At 41.0% G+C, this 18,014-nt stretch overlaps 1 protein-coding gene across 3 annotated transcripts in view; it reads left to right on the forward strand.

The window, feature by feature from the left end:
* Positions 1–18,014, forward strand: part of TTC7A (tetratricopeptide repeat domain 7A) — a 189,361-nt gene that overhangs the window by 30,665 nt on the left and 140,682 nt on the right. For all 3 annotated transcript variants that reach the window (XM_036379594.1, XM_036379593.1, XM_036379595.2), the window contains 4 exons: positions 1,521–1,681; positions 2,111–2,174; positions 11,981–12,118; positions 13,157–13,240. In XM_036379594.1, the coding sequence (XP_036235487.1) occupies positions 1,521–1,681; positions 2,111–2,174; positions 11,981–12,118; positions 13,157–13,240 (447 nt within the window). The remainder of the gene's footprint in view (positions 1–1,520; positions 1,682–2,110; positions 2,175–11,980; positions 12,119–13,156; positions 13,241–18,014) is intronic.

Below are 18,014 nucleotides of genomic sequence, written 5' to 3' on the forward strand. Positions count from 1 at the left end.
GATATTTGTATTGCTGGCAAATTATTTTCCCTCCCCTCTAAGACTATAGGAAAAAAAATATAGGAGAGTTGACTCCTTAGGGTAAAACTGACTAAATGATTACACACTGAGATGATAAAATGATACTGGCTAATGTTGCAGGGCCCTAGGCCATTTTGCTCATAGTTACTTGCTATAAAAAGCATAGAAAAGCTTAGTTAGAAACAGACAGCTTTCTGTAACTTGTAACAGGGCAGGGAAGGTCTTGGGGTTTCCAGGGAGTTGCACATGGTGACATTTCTTTGAGACACTATTGTACACTCAGCCCACTGCCATCAATGAAGCCTTCCTTTGTGATGTTTAAGAGGTGGTACTGTAGTTGCATTTTAGACTAATTCAGTGAATTCATCTGTGTTGAGGGGGGTGAAAATCAGGAGTCTTGCATCAAGCAAATTATTTTGATGTAATTGGGAATAGGAACTTTAAGTGTGGTTTATTTGATCCCATAGACTTTGAGGTATGACATCTATAACATAACTGTCCTGATATTTAAAAGACGATTACTGTTGGTGGGCTCATAATACATCTCTAAGTGTACATTTCATATGTATATGAATGCATATCCAGTAGTCAGAGAAGTTGCAAAATACTATTTGCAAGTATTAGGACAAAAGGGCTGAAGTTTCAGCCTGCCCTCTGTTTTGTGCAGGATTTACTTACAGCATAGAGTGGTGTGCTGCTTAGAATTCACAGAGGACACCACCCATTGTGATGTCTCTGAGCTTGTTTGCAGGTTCATCTATGTACAGTGCAAGAAATTAGAGATTTGATGGGTATCAGGCAAGGGTAAATGCCAAAGATACTTTGGGAAGTGAATTAACTTGCCTCCTTTTGGGCCCAGCTTGCCAGCTGTGCTTATGAAGTGGAAAGCAGCTATTGAAGGGTCTTTGGCTGCTTGATGGTAAAAAAAGTGCATGGGATGTTGCTGTCCCACTATAAAGTTCCTAAGCATCTTCACTCCTCTCTCCTTTGCTGCAAGAAGAAGAGAGGAGCAGTACCAAGACGAAACTCTGAGTCTATAAGGGAGAGTGACATTAACAGATAAAAGGTTGATCTTTTAAAGCTAACACAAAAGTTGCCTCTGGTCTTGAGACTTGCATACAAAATTGCAAGGCTGAGAACACAATGTTGTGTCATCACACTCTTATATAGTAACTATTGTGAGATTGTCTCAGCAGTCCATGTGGCAATCAGTTGTCCTTGTTCACCAAAGCATCCCTTGATGTCAGGCCTTTTTGATAACTTTTTTCCTAGAGCATTGCAACAAGACCATGTAAATGCAGAAGTTTGGTCTTTTCTCAGGAAGGAAGAAACTGATCCTTTTGTCTACCTTAGCAGCTGATTTTGCTACTTCAGCTTTCTGAAGAGTGGTGCTGTCACACTGGTACATCTCCTTCCCAAGGTGGAACATGGTGAGGAGTGAATCTTTTGTGTTGGAGAAGGTTTCACTGATTTATGTCTTTTTCTGTACTGATCTCTAGACTGCAGCCAAACAGTTAGCTCAAGTGCTTCTGCATTCCCTCAGTGAAGACTGTTACTGGAGCCCTTTATCTGATCCACTTCCTGAGTTCATGAACAAGGAATATCAGTCTTATGTTAGCAATCTTCTTTGTCGGAGGCCTGAGCTGTACTCAGAAGAGAAGTAAGTGTTCATTTTTATTTCAGTTCATTGGAAGGAGGAAGGAATGTATTTGAACACTCTTCAGTACTACTAATTATGTCACTGATTCATGTAGTAGTTTTGTGCCTTCTTGTTTTCAACTCTCCACTAAAAAGTCTGCTAAAAAAATAAAACATTAAACTTTGAGTGTTTCCCCCTCACCCCAGGAAGAAGCAAGTCCAGCCAAAGGGCTGTCTTTGCTACGAAATTGAAATAATCTATTTAGGGTTCAGCATAGCTTATCTAAGATATATTGCAGAGCTTTTAATTGTGTGAACTTGCAAAGACAGTATTGCCTAGCAAATGAATTATTCATTAGATGTTTCAAGTTACTGCTTCTCTTGTGAAATGAGAAAGAGGCTGGCAGGATAACTCTTGATCTTCCTCAGAAAAATGTGTTCTGTCTTTCAGTGTGTACTGCCCTCAAGACAATGTAGAAGAGGCTCTTCTCCTCCTCCTAATCAGTGAATCCATGGTAAGCCAAAATGAGTTTGTGGTATTAATAGTGCAAAGGGATATCTAGCATTTCCATGTCTCCTGGTTGGCTTTGTTTACAGAATCTTCCCTAGATAAACAGGAGCAAAGTTTCAGATGCTGAGTGGAAAATGCTATCTATTCTTTTATTAGTGGAACTACTTTTTTTAAAGTGGAATTTCAGTGAAGAGTTTTGGGAATTGTCAATAAGAGACATTGATTGCATTCACCATAGCTGTATGCAGGTTCTGACATCCAGATACATTGTCAGTAGACAGACATTTCCATTTGTAACATCTGTGTGGATTTATGGATCAAGAATGAGAAGAAGAGGCCTTGCCTAAAGCCAGGCATGATGGTGGTACCTGCTGTTTGGAATTGCAGGATGCAGTACTCTGCTTTCATGCTTTCGTCTGCAGTCGTTTGTTTTTTGACAGTTTCTGATGCAGTGATACAGGAAATCTTGTGACACGCAGAAACATTCATAATAAGCTGCAGTGAAATAATTAGATTTCTTCTATTTATAACGTTGGTGGCTTTAAAAAATCCATTTAAGAGGCAGGCAGAAAACTGGAGGAAAAATAATTGCATGGTGACCTTTGGTAATTTTCATGTTCTGAGAAGATGAAATTGCACAGAAAATGTGGAAGAAATGTTTTCTGAAAATATGTAAGTAGTGTGTATTTTGCTTTAAATACAGGGTGGTCACTTGTACCTCAAAATGAGATTCAAAACCTTGGAACATCAACAACCTTCTTAGAAAATTTTTAATAACTTTCAGACAAATTGAAAAAAATACTGTGGAAACTTTTGTTTTTGCTTCCTTCAGTTTTTCTTGTCTGGTTCTTCTGGCACAAGTTCTTTCCCTTTCCCACAAACTCCTTCAGAAGAGGGCAATTTAATATTGTCTGCTTTTAAAATTCAGGGAAAAATTGAAGAGGTGGAACCAACCCAAAATATTAAATTGACTTCAAAATCATGTACATCTGAGTGTTGCTATGTGCTTTTCAGTGCTTTCTAGATTAAACCTCTTCATCACATCTGCTTTGTGTTTTCAAGGGTTTTTCTTAGTCAGAAGGGCTTTTCATAATTAGAAATGGAGACTAGAGGAGTGAGGGCTTGTAGGATATCGTGTGCACTTGTATTAAAATCAGAAGCACTCCTGTCAGTGGGCCTTGTTGGGGCTGCTCCAAGCAGCAGGAGGATTGGGGTCTGGAGCAGTGACAGAACGGGCTGCTCCAGCCTTTCTGGGATTGGACTTGCTGTTAGAGATCTATATGGAACCTCAAACTCCACAATCTTGTTCTGCTGAGGAGGAAAAAGTTATCCCTATCTAATAGCACGTAAAATGTTGAACTAACTGGTCTTGCAACTAAATTATGGATGGAGTAGTGTGAAAATGGTATGGGTAGAAACAGGAATGCTACGGTGAGTTCTAGGTTGAATAAGTAAGCTTGGTATATGCTTAAATGCTGCTTTTGATATATAGGAACTTCCTGGAGGAAGATGCAAGGCACTTTGATTTGCTACATACAAAACAAACAAGAGAAGCTCTTTTAGCAGAGCGCTGTAGGAGCCACATAACTGTATTTCTGATTTTGGGGAGATGGAACATCTGAGCCTTCATCTTGCATCAGCCTTGCCACGAGTTTGTTCTAACGAAAATTCAGGACAAGTGTATAGAAATACACTTAGGAATCACATGAATGTTCTTCCTAAGTGAAGGAACAGAGGGAGCAATCTAATTTTTACATATGTTTGTAATCCATAAATACTTTGCTGTACATTTTTATTATGGCACCTTAGAAGGGGAAGTTTTGTTTAACTTACGTGACATGTTTCCCTAACAGCATTGCTGTAGGCTAGTGAGTTTTCTCATGTACAAGTTTGTTGTTTGTTTGAAGTTTTGGTTTTTAGTTTTATGTATTTTTTTTCTTTAAAAAGCAATTTATGGAAGCTCATGAAATGAGCTAACTGGAAGCAAATTTGTAATTGAGGTCTCTCCCTAATGATACAATATTAACAACTGAATAAAACATACTTTGCTTCCTGGAGACAATGTCAATGGCAAGTGTTTCTGTAGGCCGGTAAGCAACATAGTTGGCGTTGTTGGATTTTGACTGGATTAGGTGTTCTTCCAGTATTTACAATTGTGAATCCCTTAAAATGAAACAGAAATATGCAATTACATTGGCTTCTCTGATGCTTCTGTCTGTCAGAGCAAAACTGACCAGAAAGGTGGTACTTCTCTCTGATTTTTAACGAGACAAAAGCAGTAAGGCCATTGTACCTTTCTTGCAGGACTGTAAAGCCAAACAGCTTCTTCGCATACCTGTTCCTAACTCCTACCACTCTAAAATTACCTTGAAGAGGGACAGAATTAGGGGAAGGAGACACAGAAAAAAATTTCAGCTTGTGGAGGGGACACAGAGTAGAGATGAACTGAGGAGGAGCATAAATCATCAGAGAACCTCTAAGTAAATATGTGCTGAAAAGGAGATGTGGTACTTTCTCAAGAAGTATACACCTGGAACACCTTTGCTGTTGAAATCCACTTTGTTTTATGTTTGACTTGCCTTCCTAAGGTGAAGCTGACATCTGCTTTGCCAGAATCTGTGTGACTTCCAAGAAGATGTTATGGGGGAGTAGAATTGTTCCTGTGAAGGAGAAAGCAAGAAATTGCCTTGAGATTCTTGAAAGCCAGAGCCTATTTCTCACCAAACCTTCTCTGGCTCTTAATAGTGGACAGTTCTGAGTTCTGGCTTGTGGTTACTTATCCCTTTCCCTTGCATTGCAAGGGACTCAGTGTGCATATGCTGGTGGGATGAAATGAGAATATATTCGAAAGAGGCAATTAACAGTTCTTTCACTATTTCACTCTGCCTTTGAGCCTAAGAATGTGAAAGGTTTTCAAATGGCCAAATAACATGGTATCCTCTTTCATGGCTCTGCAGATGCTTCTGTGGATATATTAACACTTTCAGTGAAAGCTTGTAGCCTGCTTTGTCCTGGCATCTCACAAATTGCCTCCTGTGTTCTTTATGTTGTGTTAAAAATGGGAACATATTTTCATAAGCTGAGGTATCTCAGTAAACAATGAGAAGAATCCTGGTTGTTGAGCTTGGCAAATGTTCCTTCTCTGTGCCAGCTGTTACTTAGTCACAGCCTTTGGCCGTAGAGTTCTCATGAAGGAATCTAGTGAAACAAATCAGGGCAGCCTGAAGATTGCCACAGTCAAAGCTGTTTTTATGGGTGTTTATGGCCTCCTGGCTACTCTATCATTCCTTTTGTATAGCCTAAGTTTTGGTATGATGGGCTGTGTTTCTGAGAGGACAAAAATGCTCTCCTTCAGACCAAGAAGGCCAGTTGGTGACAGCCTTTACAAGCTCAGGCTGTGGCAGAATGATGTGCTCCTATCACGTGTTGGAGAAACATGGCCCTGCCTATTTTAAACCACTAGTCCTCTCTTTTACTGTATTTAGCCCATCTAAACCAGTGACACTGATTGTGAGGAGAACTGAGGACATATTGTCACTTGATGCAGTGTGATTTTTCTGCTTCACCTATCAAAGGGAGCAGGACTGGTTCTGCCATCAGAGACTTGGGTGCTTTGAGCTGCAGGGTGTAGACAGAGGAGGTTTGGCATGACTAACCCTTAGCTGCAGTTTTGTTTATTTTAATAGCTGTTCTCAAGAGTGTGCAGTTGACTGCACTACCCTTAAAGTTAGCCAGAAGCTTCTCAGAGCCAGGAATGGAACACTTAGTATTACTTTTTTGTGTTTACTTTTGAGGTTGAAAAAGAAAAGAAAAAGTTCTTTGTTTGCATTTAGAAACCTTCCCTTCTTGAGTCTGAGGTCCAACATACAGTCCGAAATGCCTTTATTCAGTGCTGACAATGTTGGCTCTTACAACTGGGGATTTTGGCTGATGTGGTCCACCAAACAAACCAGGTAACATGGTTTATTTTTTTTGGCTCTGTATTCATTCATACTGGAAATAAAGCTCCTTGTATCCAAAACTAATAAATTCTGTGCCTGTGTAATGAAGATTAGAAATGTCATCTACATCTTATCTCTGATTTGAGTCCCTAAAGGCGATTTGACCTTGGAGGGCCTGAGAGCATGAAACAGATGGTGAGGGGGAAGAAAGATACTGGGACTTGTCCTGTTCTTTTTACTGGTGAGAACAAACTCATGGCTGAGAGCGCGCCTTTAACAGAATAATGTTAAACCCGTGTATTTTTAAACACAGAAATAAATAAAACCTGTTAGCTCTTCAGTTCCTAGTTTTATAAAATAACGCTGTCCAACAAAGGAGTTGGTGAAGAAGAATCTCTTGTTGCTTTTGTAGGCTGGTTTTTCCTTTTTCCCTTTTTTTTTAATGGCACCAAGCCCAGTGATGATACAACAGCTGGATGACCATCATGACTATTTTACTGAGGGCCGTTGGACTGTGGCAGCTGAGAGAGACAACTGGGGGCAGGGTTGCCTGCTCTGTTGGTTCCTGCCAAATCACACTTGTGCATTTACAGTAGCAAATTTGGCTGTCTCTTAACTGGTTTGCAAGGCAAAGCTATGTGTTTGGGACCTGCAAAGATGGACTGCAGAATGTTTCTAGGGGGAAATACGCTACCTCTGCTAATTACCTCTTAAATGAATGGTTCTAATGTGAGTTGCTAGAGAGCAGCGTATGAGAGCTTTTTTTCTTCTGCTTTGCAAGTAAGTCTTGTTTCCAGACTTGCAAGGCGAATGTAAATTCTTGGAAGATAGCTTTCTAAATCCAGATAACTGTTAGCAAATGGATGACTTTGTTACCCAAGATAATATCCATAAACAAATTTGCTTACTTTCTGCTTCTCTGTCTTCATTTTATGTAGGGTTGTTTGGCTGTTTTGGATAGGGCTGTATGTCTGTCTTGCTTTCAGTGATGTTTCCAGAATTAGTTCTGCTACAATACAAGGTGTTAGAATGCACCTGAAACATGTAAAATATATCTATGTGGTCATATTTAATTGGCAATTATAAGGGGCTGTTTTGATGAATTGACATCTGAATTGGACCCCAGTAACTTCTGGTCTGTTGCTTACCAGAAATGAGACAGATGCCATGTGGTTCACAAGGGGATAAGTTTTCATTTGCTGTGCTTCTGGTCTAAAGTGGAATGAGTTGTACTATCTCTCTGAGAGGAGTTTTGTGAGTTCCTGGGGCATGGTTTGTCCTCCCTGTTCTACCCACATGCCATTTTCACAGCAGCTGTGCAGTCAACCCTTAATATTTTCTTTGCATATGTTAGTGAGGAAAACCTTCAGGTGCTGTGTAGACATGATCAGTAACTTAGGCAAAAAGTCTGTAGCCTCTTGCATTGGACAGGTTCTTGCCATTGTGAAGAATTAATTTATTTTATTGGCAGTACAGGCAAAACAGCCAGAAGGGAGACCCAAAGGATATAGGCTAAATATTCCCCAGCTCTTAGCAGAAAAGGCATCAATTGCATGATTTCAAAGGGCCGTTGTCAATCTTACACGCACGGCATTTGTTTTTCTCTCTTAATGGTAGTATTGAATCACACCAATTACATTATTACAGTACACTGTGTAAAACATGCTGCTGTTCTGTATAGATGGGTTGCAGTGGATCTGGCAATTATGTCTATTATGAAAAGACACAAGTTGAACATTCGAATGCCCATGAATTAGGGGGCAGGCAGCAGGCACTCATTAAAGATTTTAATTGCTTTCTTTTTCTTCTTTGGAAAAAAGCAGGGGAAGCCATGTTTCAAAGTGAGCAATTAAAGGATACTTCATAGCTAATTGCTGTGAGAAGGGACTGCTACATGGAATATACTCTATTGTAATTCATATGATTACTTGACGTTTTATTAAGAAACACATCTTTGTACCGTGGTAAATTTAATTTTCTGCAGTGTAACTGTGTGCGTAATAACTGCTGAAGTAATGGCTGTTTGGATTTGCTGTGGCTCTTTTCCTTCCTTCCTGAAATAAACAAGCCATAAATAAATATCACTGATGTACAGCAAATCCTCTGTGGATGGGGGGTTTATCTAGTTTGCAGGTGAGTGTCCTGTGTGTGTGGGTAGGAAGGCCCAAGCTGTGTGCAGCTCAGCACTGTGGGTAGAGTCAGCACAGGTCTGAAAGTCCCCTATGGGGGCATTGCTGTGTTTGGAGCCAGACAGAAAAGCCCTGCTGACCCCCAGGTTCTGTGCCCTGTCAGGTTCAGAGACACCACAGGGCCTGAATGCTGGGTTAGCTCAGAGCTACCAGCCTGGGCTGGAGCCCCTTGGGGGTGTGTGGCCTGCAAACAGGCTGTGTCACTGGGCTGCGGAAAGGGGGGCTGAAGATTCTCAACGGCCTAAGTCTGGGCTAACTGCACAATGTGTCCAATCTCCCCAGATAGGACTGGTGTCACGTCTGAGCTACCTACATGCACAGCTAATTGTGCCTTATGCATCCCAAAATTTCCAAGTGTGATGCATGTCTGGGTTGCTCAGCTACCTTGGAATACTTAGAAAAAGGGGTATTTACTGTATATTTTTGCCTTTATAATGCAAGTTATGCTAATTCCCAGTGGTGAAACTTGTGTTGGTAGCACTGGTAACCTTCCCCATCCCATAAAACAGCCTTGAACAGAGCTTCTCTAGATGTGACTTGTCATCTCTCCATCCTGCTTGTATGCTGTGAAGCATGTCTGTGTGATAGTGGGAACAGCTTAAAGGGAATAGTCATGGTGGGAATGGTGAAAATGTATTTGTAGCTGTGTTTTACTGCTGCTAATAGTGGAGAGGGAGGAAATAATGCAGTCGGACAAATTGAAATTGCTGCTTATGTTATGGATACACTGCTTGAGACCAGTGTTGTACAAATAACCTTTTTTCTGATGGTGTTCAGGAAAATTAGTGGTCTGAAACAGCAGAAATATGGGTGTTGAAAAAATGTTGGTGTTAATAGCTTAGAATTTTTTGCATTCTCAAATGCAAAATTATGTATCTCTCTGTGTATGTTTCAATAGGTAAAATTCCCCATCCCACAGAATGGGTGTATTCTTTATTGCAGTAACTCTGCAACTGTTTTGCCCTTGTACTTGCCAGTGACTGTCAGGATTTCTCACTGACAGATTAATATTTACAAAAAACATAAACAAAGGCAAAGAAAATAAAAAGGTTGATGATGATCTGAGGGACAGCAGCCTGCCTTCTGTGAGAGGCAGGCCATAGAGACATTCCAGTTTCGTGAGTGGGTTTCAGGAAATAGTGATTCACATTCCCTTCTCTGAGCTCTGTATGTATGCTGCAGTAGTACCTTGAGCCTTACTTAGGACAGTAATTTACCTTATTGTGTTAGAAACAGTCCATATTCTTGCTACTGTTCAGTCAGGTTTGCGCCTTTTGGTTTTGAGTTTGTGGGGTTTTTATGTCTCTACTATAATGTGGGCTCTTGATTTATTTTTTTAGAGCAGCTGGAATTAGCAATTGGAAATAGGTTCGGTATTGAAGAAATTGTTGAGATAGAAGTAACAACGAATTTGCTAGTGGCAACTTTTATGCATTGAAGCATAGAGAGTGATAGATTGCAAAGACCTTCTATGGCTTTTAGATTTAAAAGCTTGAACAAAATCAGCAGGTTTATGACCTTCTTGGAAAGAATATTCATCATGCCTATGCATATGTTGCATTTAACTGCTGTCTGCTTGGGTAAAGTATGATATATACAATATATCATACCGCAGTTTTAGAATGTTGCATCCTTGCAATATGCCCTATATTCCTGCTTTTGCAGGATTGGGGTGTGTTCTTCATTCTAGTACCAGTATCTGTGGCAAAACATGATGGGCAGTCATAAGTTTTGATTAATTTTGTATCTGTGCTAATGCATCCACTTAAAAATCATAGCTTGGTACTTGATGGATACTCAAAAAAGCATCAGGCTGTAGCTGACTGTAATGGGAGGTTGTTGATGAGATTACAGAGCATGGAGGTGCTGTCTCAGTAGCTGTTTGCTACAAACAATTGTCATAACAAGTAACTGGTGCAGAAAAAGCTGCTAATGCTATTGTATATATGTGGGAGGATTCACTTGGCAATAAGGATCATACAGTATATGGCTTTACTTAACTCCTTTTTTTCCTTTTAAAGTAGCAGTCTTTTGTTAAATCCAAGCAGAGCTTAAACATGTACTTATTTTTTTAATTTTTTAAAATTCTGCTAATAAAGATAGACAAGCTATGCCTCTGTACTCTTGGCAGAATTTTTGAAGTAGTTTTCATTCTGTCATGCATTCTGTTTTTCTGAACTATTTTTTTAATCATGAATTGCATCTTTTGCAGTAGCATGAAAAAGAAAAATGCCTTTGTGGCTCTAGGAGTTGCTGTAAGTTTATTCGTGCAAACACTGGACTGGGTCTGATCTGTCAGCTTGCCTTTAGCTGCAGTCACCATTTAGCTCTTGGTTGAGATTGCATTAGTTGTCAGTAATTTTGTTTGCAGTCTTGGCTGGAGGCTGTGATGAAGAGTGCTTGGAACTGGGGCATTACACAGATAAAATCATGATGAAACAGCTGCAGCTTAATCACAATGAAGTACGCGTGGGCTTTAAGGGCTGCATATTCTGGAAATTTTTATTGCGCTTAATTCCCATGTTTAACCTTTTTACAGAAAAAAAATCTCACCACAATTAGAAAGAAATAGCTGTAAGATTATAGTTGTATTGTAAAATAAATCTCATAACCTTCCTGTTTCAAGGAGGGAACATTTTGTTTGGCTTTGCTCAAGGTGAATTTGCTGGCAATTTTCTTAATTTTTCTGATGTTTTAGATGTCTAGACTCGAGTGTCTGATGTTGCACCCCTTTCAGCTGAGGAGCCCAGGGCAGTGTGTCTGTGTTATCAGATGGTGCTCAGGCTCAGTGGCATCCAGCACTGCCTCTCCCAGAGGCTGGGTAGTCTGGGTGAGGCCCTCTGTGTTTGCAAATCAGAAGGACTTTTCAGTTTACTCTGGAATTGTAATCTCCCTCTTTGTGCTCAGAAAAGCACAAAGGGCTGGGATTCGGAGGTAAATCTGAGTCTGTGGCATGTGGTATTTTGGGACATAGTCAGAAACTGCTGAACTGATTGGTTCTGTCAAAAGTAATGTTTCTTCCTGATCTAGGCCCAGCAATGTACTGATAGATTAGAAAAATTAAGACATGTTTTATATTTGACAAAACCAATTTGTTATTGCATTGCCCAAACCTTTAATTGCTTTAAGCTGATGACAGGCAAATCTGATTACTTAGGCAACCTGCTCAAATTAGGCAATAAAAGGTCAGTAGCAAAACAGAACAACAAAAATGGATGCTACGTGAAGAAATCTAGTGTGGACACAGAAGATAAATTATCAACCTCGGAAGCAGTTATCACAGTTGGAGGCAATAAGGAAGATGGTTTAAGGATGACCTTGAATTTCTAATTAATGAGAAAATAAGGAAGATGGTTTAAGGATGGCCTTGAATTTCTAATTATTGAGGAAATGGGATCTGGTAGGTCTGTTTCATAATGCTCTAATTCTGTGACACAAATCCAGATGAGATATGTGTAGCAGTTCCTTCCTGTAGGTACAGCTATCTTCTTGAGTTTCCTTCATGTGGGTAGAAAGCAGCTCTGTGGAAGCACCTCCGTTATGGTGGGATAAACTTTAAAAAAAAAAAATCTTGAGATGATTTTAAACAAAATGCAATGAGTGGTGGGTGTAGCTTCCTATGGAGGAGTCAGTTTTGTTGTTCTCTCCTGATTTCTGATGGCTCTCTTGTGTGTGCGCAGGCGAACCGGGACGCAGTGATCAGCCGCGCCCCAGAGCAGCAGGATGACCGAGCCGTCAGCCTCCGGGACGCCTCTGCAGTCTACGACCTCCTCAGCATCACGCTGGGCAGAAGAGGGCAGTATGTGATGCTGTCTGAGGTACCTCCCTCGGCCTCTGCCCCTCTTTGTGGTGGTTTGTCAGGGAAGGTGAAAGTGGAGTGTGCTGTCAGCAGAAACAGCTGCAGAGCTGTGGCTGCAAAGGCCAGAAAGGCACACAGAACTGTCTGAGACATTAATGTAATGTATATGTAGGCACTTGAAAAAAGTGGCTGCCTTTTGAAGCGATGGTGTACACTAGCAAGTCCCATTAGCTGAGAAGTGTAAATGTGTCTTGGTTTGGAAAGACAGAAGTCTGCTAAGGAAGGCAGGAGCCTGAAATGGAGAATGTAAACCCTCCCCACCCCTCTGAATTGCTATAAATTTTAAATTAAGGGGCTCTCAGGCAAAAAATATGGGAGCAGGAAATAACAGTTCTTTAATAGGGAAGAAAAATAAAAGGATAAAATAAACAATGCAGTACACTAGAACAACACTGACAGAGTCAGAACCCAGCCTGACACCCTGTGGGGTGTTCTAGTCCAATTGGAAATGTGGCTACAGTCCTCCTGAAGTGTCAGGTGTGGTTCTGCTGGAGCAGGGGGTCCTGTAGAAAAGGACGTGTTCTTCCTCCAAAGATCCAGTGGAAGAAGAGGCAGCTGCTGTTCCTTTAGGGAATCCAGTGGAGAAGCTGTGCTGGTGTCTCAAAAAACCTCCAGATTATATCTGGGTAGCAATGCTTGGCCCCTCCCTCTGGGCGGAGCATCTCACAATGGGATGCTTTAGTTCTTATCAGTTGTGCAGTGACATTCAATAGTCTGTTATCATCAGATGTCCCCTCCCAAGGGAGGAGTGATTGTGGTCACTCAGAGAGAGAGATAAGGCAAACTGCCCACTTGACAAAAGACATCTGCCATACAGATGGTAATAGAATACATCTTGCCTTGCAATCTGGAACAAAATTGTGTCATTAAAGAAAAAAATCACCTGGGTCTCCAGGGCCACAAGAGATTGTTTCCTGACCCAAGCAGCAGTCTTGACAAAAGGTGTAAGGAAGAAAATAAATAAAGTCTGATATTCCTTTCATCGTTTCTTTCTCAGTGCTTGGAGAGAGCCATGAAGTTTGCATTTGATGAATTTCACCTCTGGTACCAGCTTGCCTTGTCCATGGTAGCTTGTGGAAAGGTAAGGTTCAAACCAAAGGGCTCAGAAAGGGCACATTTTCCTCTGGAAGAGTGGATCTGGATTACTTGCTTGAATGTGTAGAGTCATGTGTGGGAGTAGGTGCCAGCAGGCAGGTCTGTGAAAGGACAGTGCTCTCCTTTTAGTCTCTGATTTCACTTTGTGATGAGGAGTGTGTGTTTGGTATTGAGTACTGTTCTTTCTGTGTAGTGTTTTTTTTCTCATTACCAAGGAGAAAAATGGATTTTGTTCATAGCTGTGGGTTGAAAAGCATTATACAGCTGTCCGTTGTCTGCAGGTTCAACATAAATGGGCTTAGTATAAGAAAGGACTGATGTATAAAACTGCCATCAGTTCACTCTGTGTCTCTGGGCAGTTGACTTAAGCTGTGGTTTCTCCATCTGTTAAAGGAAATGTAAATGCTTTTTCATAGAGAACTTGTAAGGTTTAATATTTTTGAAGTGCTTGGTGTAAAATGTGCTCTAGAAAAAGAAAATATGAATGTTGGCATGGTCATGTGTTTAAGCATAAGTGGTTTTTTAAAATTAGTGTGGTATTTGTGAAAGTCACAGTAAACCACTGAGATGGCTGAAATGTGGTTGTGAAAAGTAGGCAAAGGTAACAGGAGCATTTCTTTATTAGTCTTAAAATCGTGGACTTCCTGTAGGAAATGTAGATGGTACAAAATGTAGCCAGTTCATTCTGGAGTCCCCACCTACACGCTTGGGAGGTATGAGCAAATTGATGCTGTGCAGTAGTAGGCCACTAATTTTGGTCCTATATTCTGTGTCCATGCAGTGTACAGGAATCCATATGGACCTGAGTGGAGACCACCAACTAGCACTCATTTGCCAAATTCCAGCTACTACTGGTCTTTTATGGCTGTAGGCTGAGCTGGAAACAGTGGCCTTGGCATGGAAATAAGAGATGAACCTATGCTTTTGCGAAGAAGTTGTCTTGTGATGTATAAGTGGCTGCAAAGCTTGGAAGTGGTCTGAAGGAATACCTTCACTTTTGTGAGCATAGGTAAAGCCTTATCTTGGAAGACTGTCTGTTGTTAAGCATTCTATTTCCAAGAAATGGTAGAACAAGGAGAGAAAGTCTAATAAAGAGCATCAGATGTGACTAAGGGTATAGTAAGCAGTACTATGGAAAGACTGAAATGATTTTTTCACCTTAAAGGGAAGGAAAAACTCTGAGAGAAGTCTGCAAGAACTTTTAAAAGGAGGGATTGATCTTGTCTGTGGTGGTTAGGACAAGATGTGATTGCATCTAATTGCAACAACACAAGTTCATGTTTCTTATTAAGAGGCAAAAAATAAGGATAGCAGGACACTGGAAAAAGAGTGCCCTGTGGAAATTGTGTGGAGCCCAAATCACTGGGGATCTTTGGAACACCCTAAGCAAAGCTGTAGTGACCCCTCTGTGAGGCACCAGGGGTGTCTTCTGTGGGACCTTGCAAACTCTGATTCTGTTCTGGGACTCCATCATTGTCTCCTTTTAAATATAACAGATCTGGCTGATTTATGAGATACCAAAGCTTTGGCAATGCATATTAGATCAGCAGGGAGCTGAACAGAGATCTTGAGTCAGAAGGAGCCTCAGAGATTGCTACAGAAGTTCAGTACAAGCATTGCAAAATCCAGTTCCAAGCTTGAAAACAATGGCTAGACTCAGTCATGTGTAAGGAAACCCGAATGTACTGGTGCAATACTTTAACAATGAGCTTGGTGCCATGATGCTAATACCTCGCACTGACCTATTTCAAGTGGGGGCTTACATGTCATGTCCAGCTCACCTTGGAATTCAGGGGGAGTTAGCACAGTCCTGCCCTCTGTGTCTGTGCAAATCCTGCAGGTACCTGAACCCTTGATACTGAGGACAACAGTGATACACAGGCCATGACAGAAAGGCATGGAATTCTACCATGAACATGGGGTTTGTCTGGGAGTTCTATAGGCTTTACAGGTTGTGAAACCTGGTTCTCAACAGCAGACAATGCTATAGCTCTAGTAGTCTGCTGGAGAGCAAATGAAGGATTTTAACTGCTGATTTTGAGAGTGAGTGAATGCAGAGAATAATTGTGCTTCAGTTTTAGGTTAGCATAGGTTAGGAGAAGTGGGGCCTGATCTTTAGTTTCTAACAACTTGAATGGCAGTTCCATTCTTGTCCATTCTGTGTTTGTATATCTCTTCACCTTCCCTACATGTTACAGAATATTTGTTACTTAGATATTTGTGTTGCTCTTTATGTTTTTTATCTCTATAGTTGTCCTATCTTTTCAGATTTTCAAGTACATCATGTATCTTTGCCTGTACTTTAACTATTTACAAGGTAAAATGTCCTGATCTTGCTTATTGATGTAAAAGTGCTAAATGTTCTGAGTGAGCCCTATATGGGTCAGAGGGAATTCCCTTACCCAACAATCCCATCTGTGCTGTATTTCACTTCTAATCCCAAAGTATTCCCTGAGGATTCCTATCATATACTCTGCAATGCGTCATCGTGCTAACGGGAGATGTGGCATACATTTTTATATTGCTTTGCAGCTTGATAGCAGGACAGAGTTCATTTACAAGCAAGTGCTCCAGTGTAGCAGAAAGAGCTGATGAGAAAACAGTATGGTCAGTCTAGACTGCAAAATGCAGAGTACACTTGAGCTTTTATAGGTGAAGATCTATTTTCACCTGTCTCAGTCACAGCCAATTCATGATCTCATTTCTTGGTAATGAAACCTCACATCCTGCAGCATTACTTGTTCTGCAGTACAGCAAATTGCACTCATATATCCTGGGCACGACAGGAACAGTTTTATCAACCTGTAAATACTGGAAACTTTGGTTTCTCTTTTTTTGAAATATGTTCTTAGGATTTTCAATTCTGACCTTAAAAGTGCCATAAAATCCTATCTTGCCCTCTATTCTACACTGAATTTGACTAGAGATATGTTTTATTTGTATATTCAGACTAAGTCAATTAAATCAAATTTCAGTGTAGTTTCTTCTTCTGCCAGACGAAAAATTGCCAAATGGTGGTTGTCATTTTTCAAAAGTGATCAGTCTGAGTGTCAGGCCAGCCACCTTGGCTCATTACCACACGTAGGCTTGAGTTTACACATTATTCTGAAAAGCACGTGTCTTAACAAAAATAGGCACATCACTTCAGTGAGTTCCTACAGGCCTTGGGGCTTCCTAAAACGGTAAATGAAAAAACTCAGGGAAGCATAACCTTCCTGTCTGTCTTTTATCCACTTAAGTGGTGGAAATAATGGAGTGGCAGCAATTTCACTTTCCTGTGTTTCTCAGAAACTTACATCATAAGAGAGATGGTGTGCTCTGGTTGTTTTTTAACCCATTTTTAGGAATGCCTTTTATATTGAGCTCTATTCACTGAACAAGAGAGGCATGTATATCTAAATGACAAAAATTCACCATTACATTTGAAATACTTTTGTAGACAAATATAGATGGGAAAGGAAAGGAAGTGCTGGGATAACCTAGACAATGGCAAAGACGTGGTGGGAGATGTCCTGTGTCACCAAGTGCAGTTCTGAATAGGCCAAAGATGTTTAAATCATTCTAATGCAGTAGCCCTGTTCCTGTGGTGCTGAATGCTGAATTCTTCACAGATGCTTTGAGTTGCTTCTGCTGGTTATAACCTCAGCTGTGTGGCAATATCAGCTGGAGGCTGAGTGGGCATTGCAGGCACCGTGCCTCGGCTGCCGTGCATGGCCAGGCTGGAGGCTGAGTGGCAAGTGGTGTAATAGCTGGGTGCCATCTGGCAGGGTCCTCAGGCAGTGAGACAAGCCACTGTCCTGCTGCCAGAGTCAAAACAGTGCAGACAGTTGCATCTGCTCGTCTCAAGATTTTGAAAAAGTGACCAGTACTGAGCAACATGGGGAAAGAAAGCACCAAACTGGCTTTCACAGAGTGGAAAAGACTTGGTAGCATTCGCTGCAGAGAAGAGAGGGAGCTGCTTGGGGTAGATTTGTTCTCTGCTGCTGCTTTCCAGCTAAACAGTTTTCCCTGGAGGTTGTGGAGGTTACCAGCACACAGCTCTCCTGCAGACTAGGGTAGCTTTACCGACATCTCTGAACTTGGAGGCAAAATTGTCAGTGTCTAGATGATGTATTACAAGCACAAGGGATGTGTAATAGGGTCCTTGTGCACTCACAAGCATTTCCTTGGCCTTGAACCAGTTGGATCAGTTACATGCTCCTTTTTCAGGTCCCCTTCCACACCTACTACCCTCACACAGGGTAGAGCCTGGGTGTCCCAAAGCTGGAGCTTTGGAAGTAGAGCTGGAGCTCCCTGGGAGTAGAGAAGAAATGCATAAGTGAGTAGGCTCTAGCTTAAGTTTATGGTACTTAAGAAAGTCTCCTAGGTCTGCATCGTGAGTGTTAAAATACATGCCTTGGACAGCATGAAGCAACACTGATGCCTGTCTTTTGCCTACCATACAAGGAGATAAGATTTGTGTTTAATGATACTAACTTGCCATTTTCCTAATGGTAGTGAGGGAGGGATTCTTCAAGGATAGCAGTGAAATTATTCTGTGAACACTGAACTGAGTTTGTGTAGCCTAAAAGTGCTGGGTGTCCTAGTTGAGCCATTCAACTCTCATGAGTCTTAATCTTTAAAGTACAGTGGATGTTTATTGTTGTTAGTGTATGCAATGCATGGGAATATTTTCACAGTTGTGTTCAATGTCTCTGCCTGAAGAAACCCCACAACACAACTTGGTTGGTGAGTGAAGAGCTTTAGGATGTGTGTTTCTG

This window comes from Molothrus ater, chromosome 3, assembly GCF_012460135.2.
Source record: "Molothrus ater isolate BHLD 08-10-18 breed brown headed cowbird chromosome 3, BPBGC_Mater_1.1, whole genome shotgun sequence".
NCBI classification, from domain to species: domain Eukaryota; kingdom Metazoa; phylum Chordata; class Aves; order Passeriformes; family Icteridae; genus Molothrus; species Molothrus ater.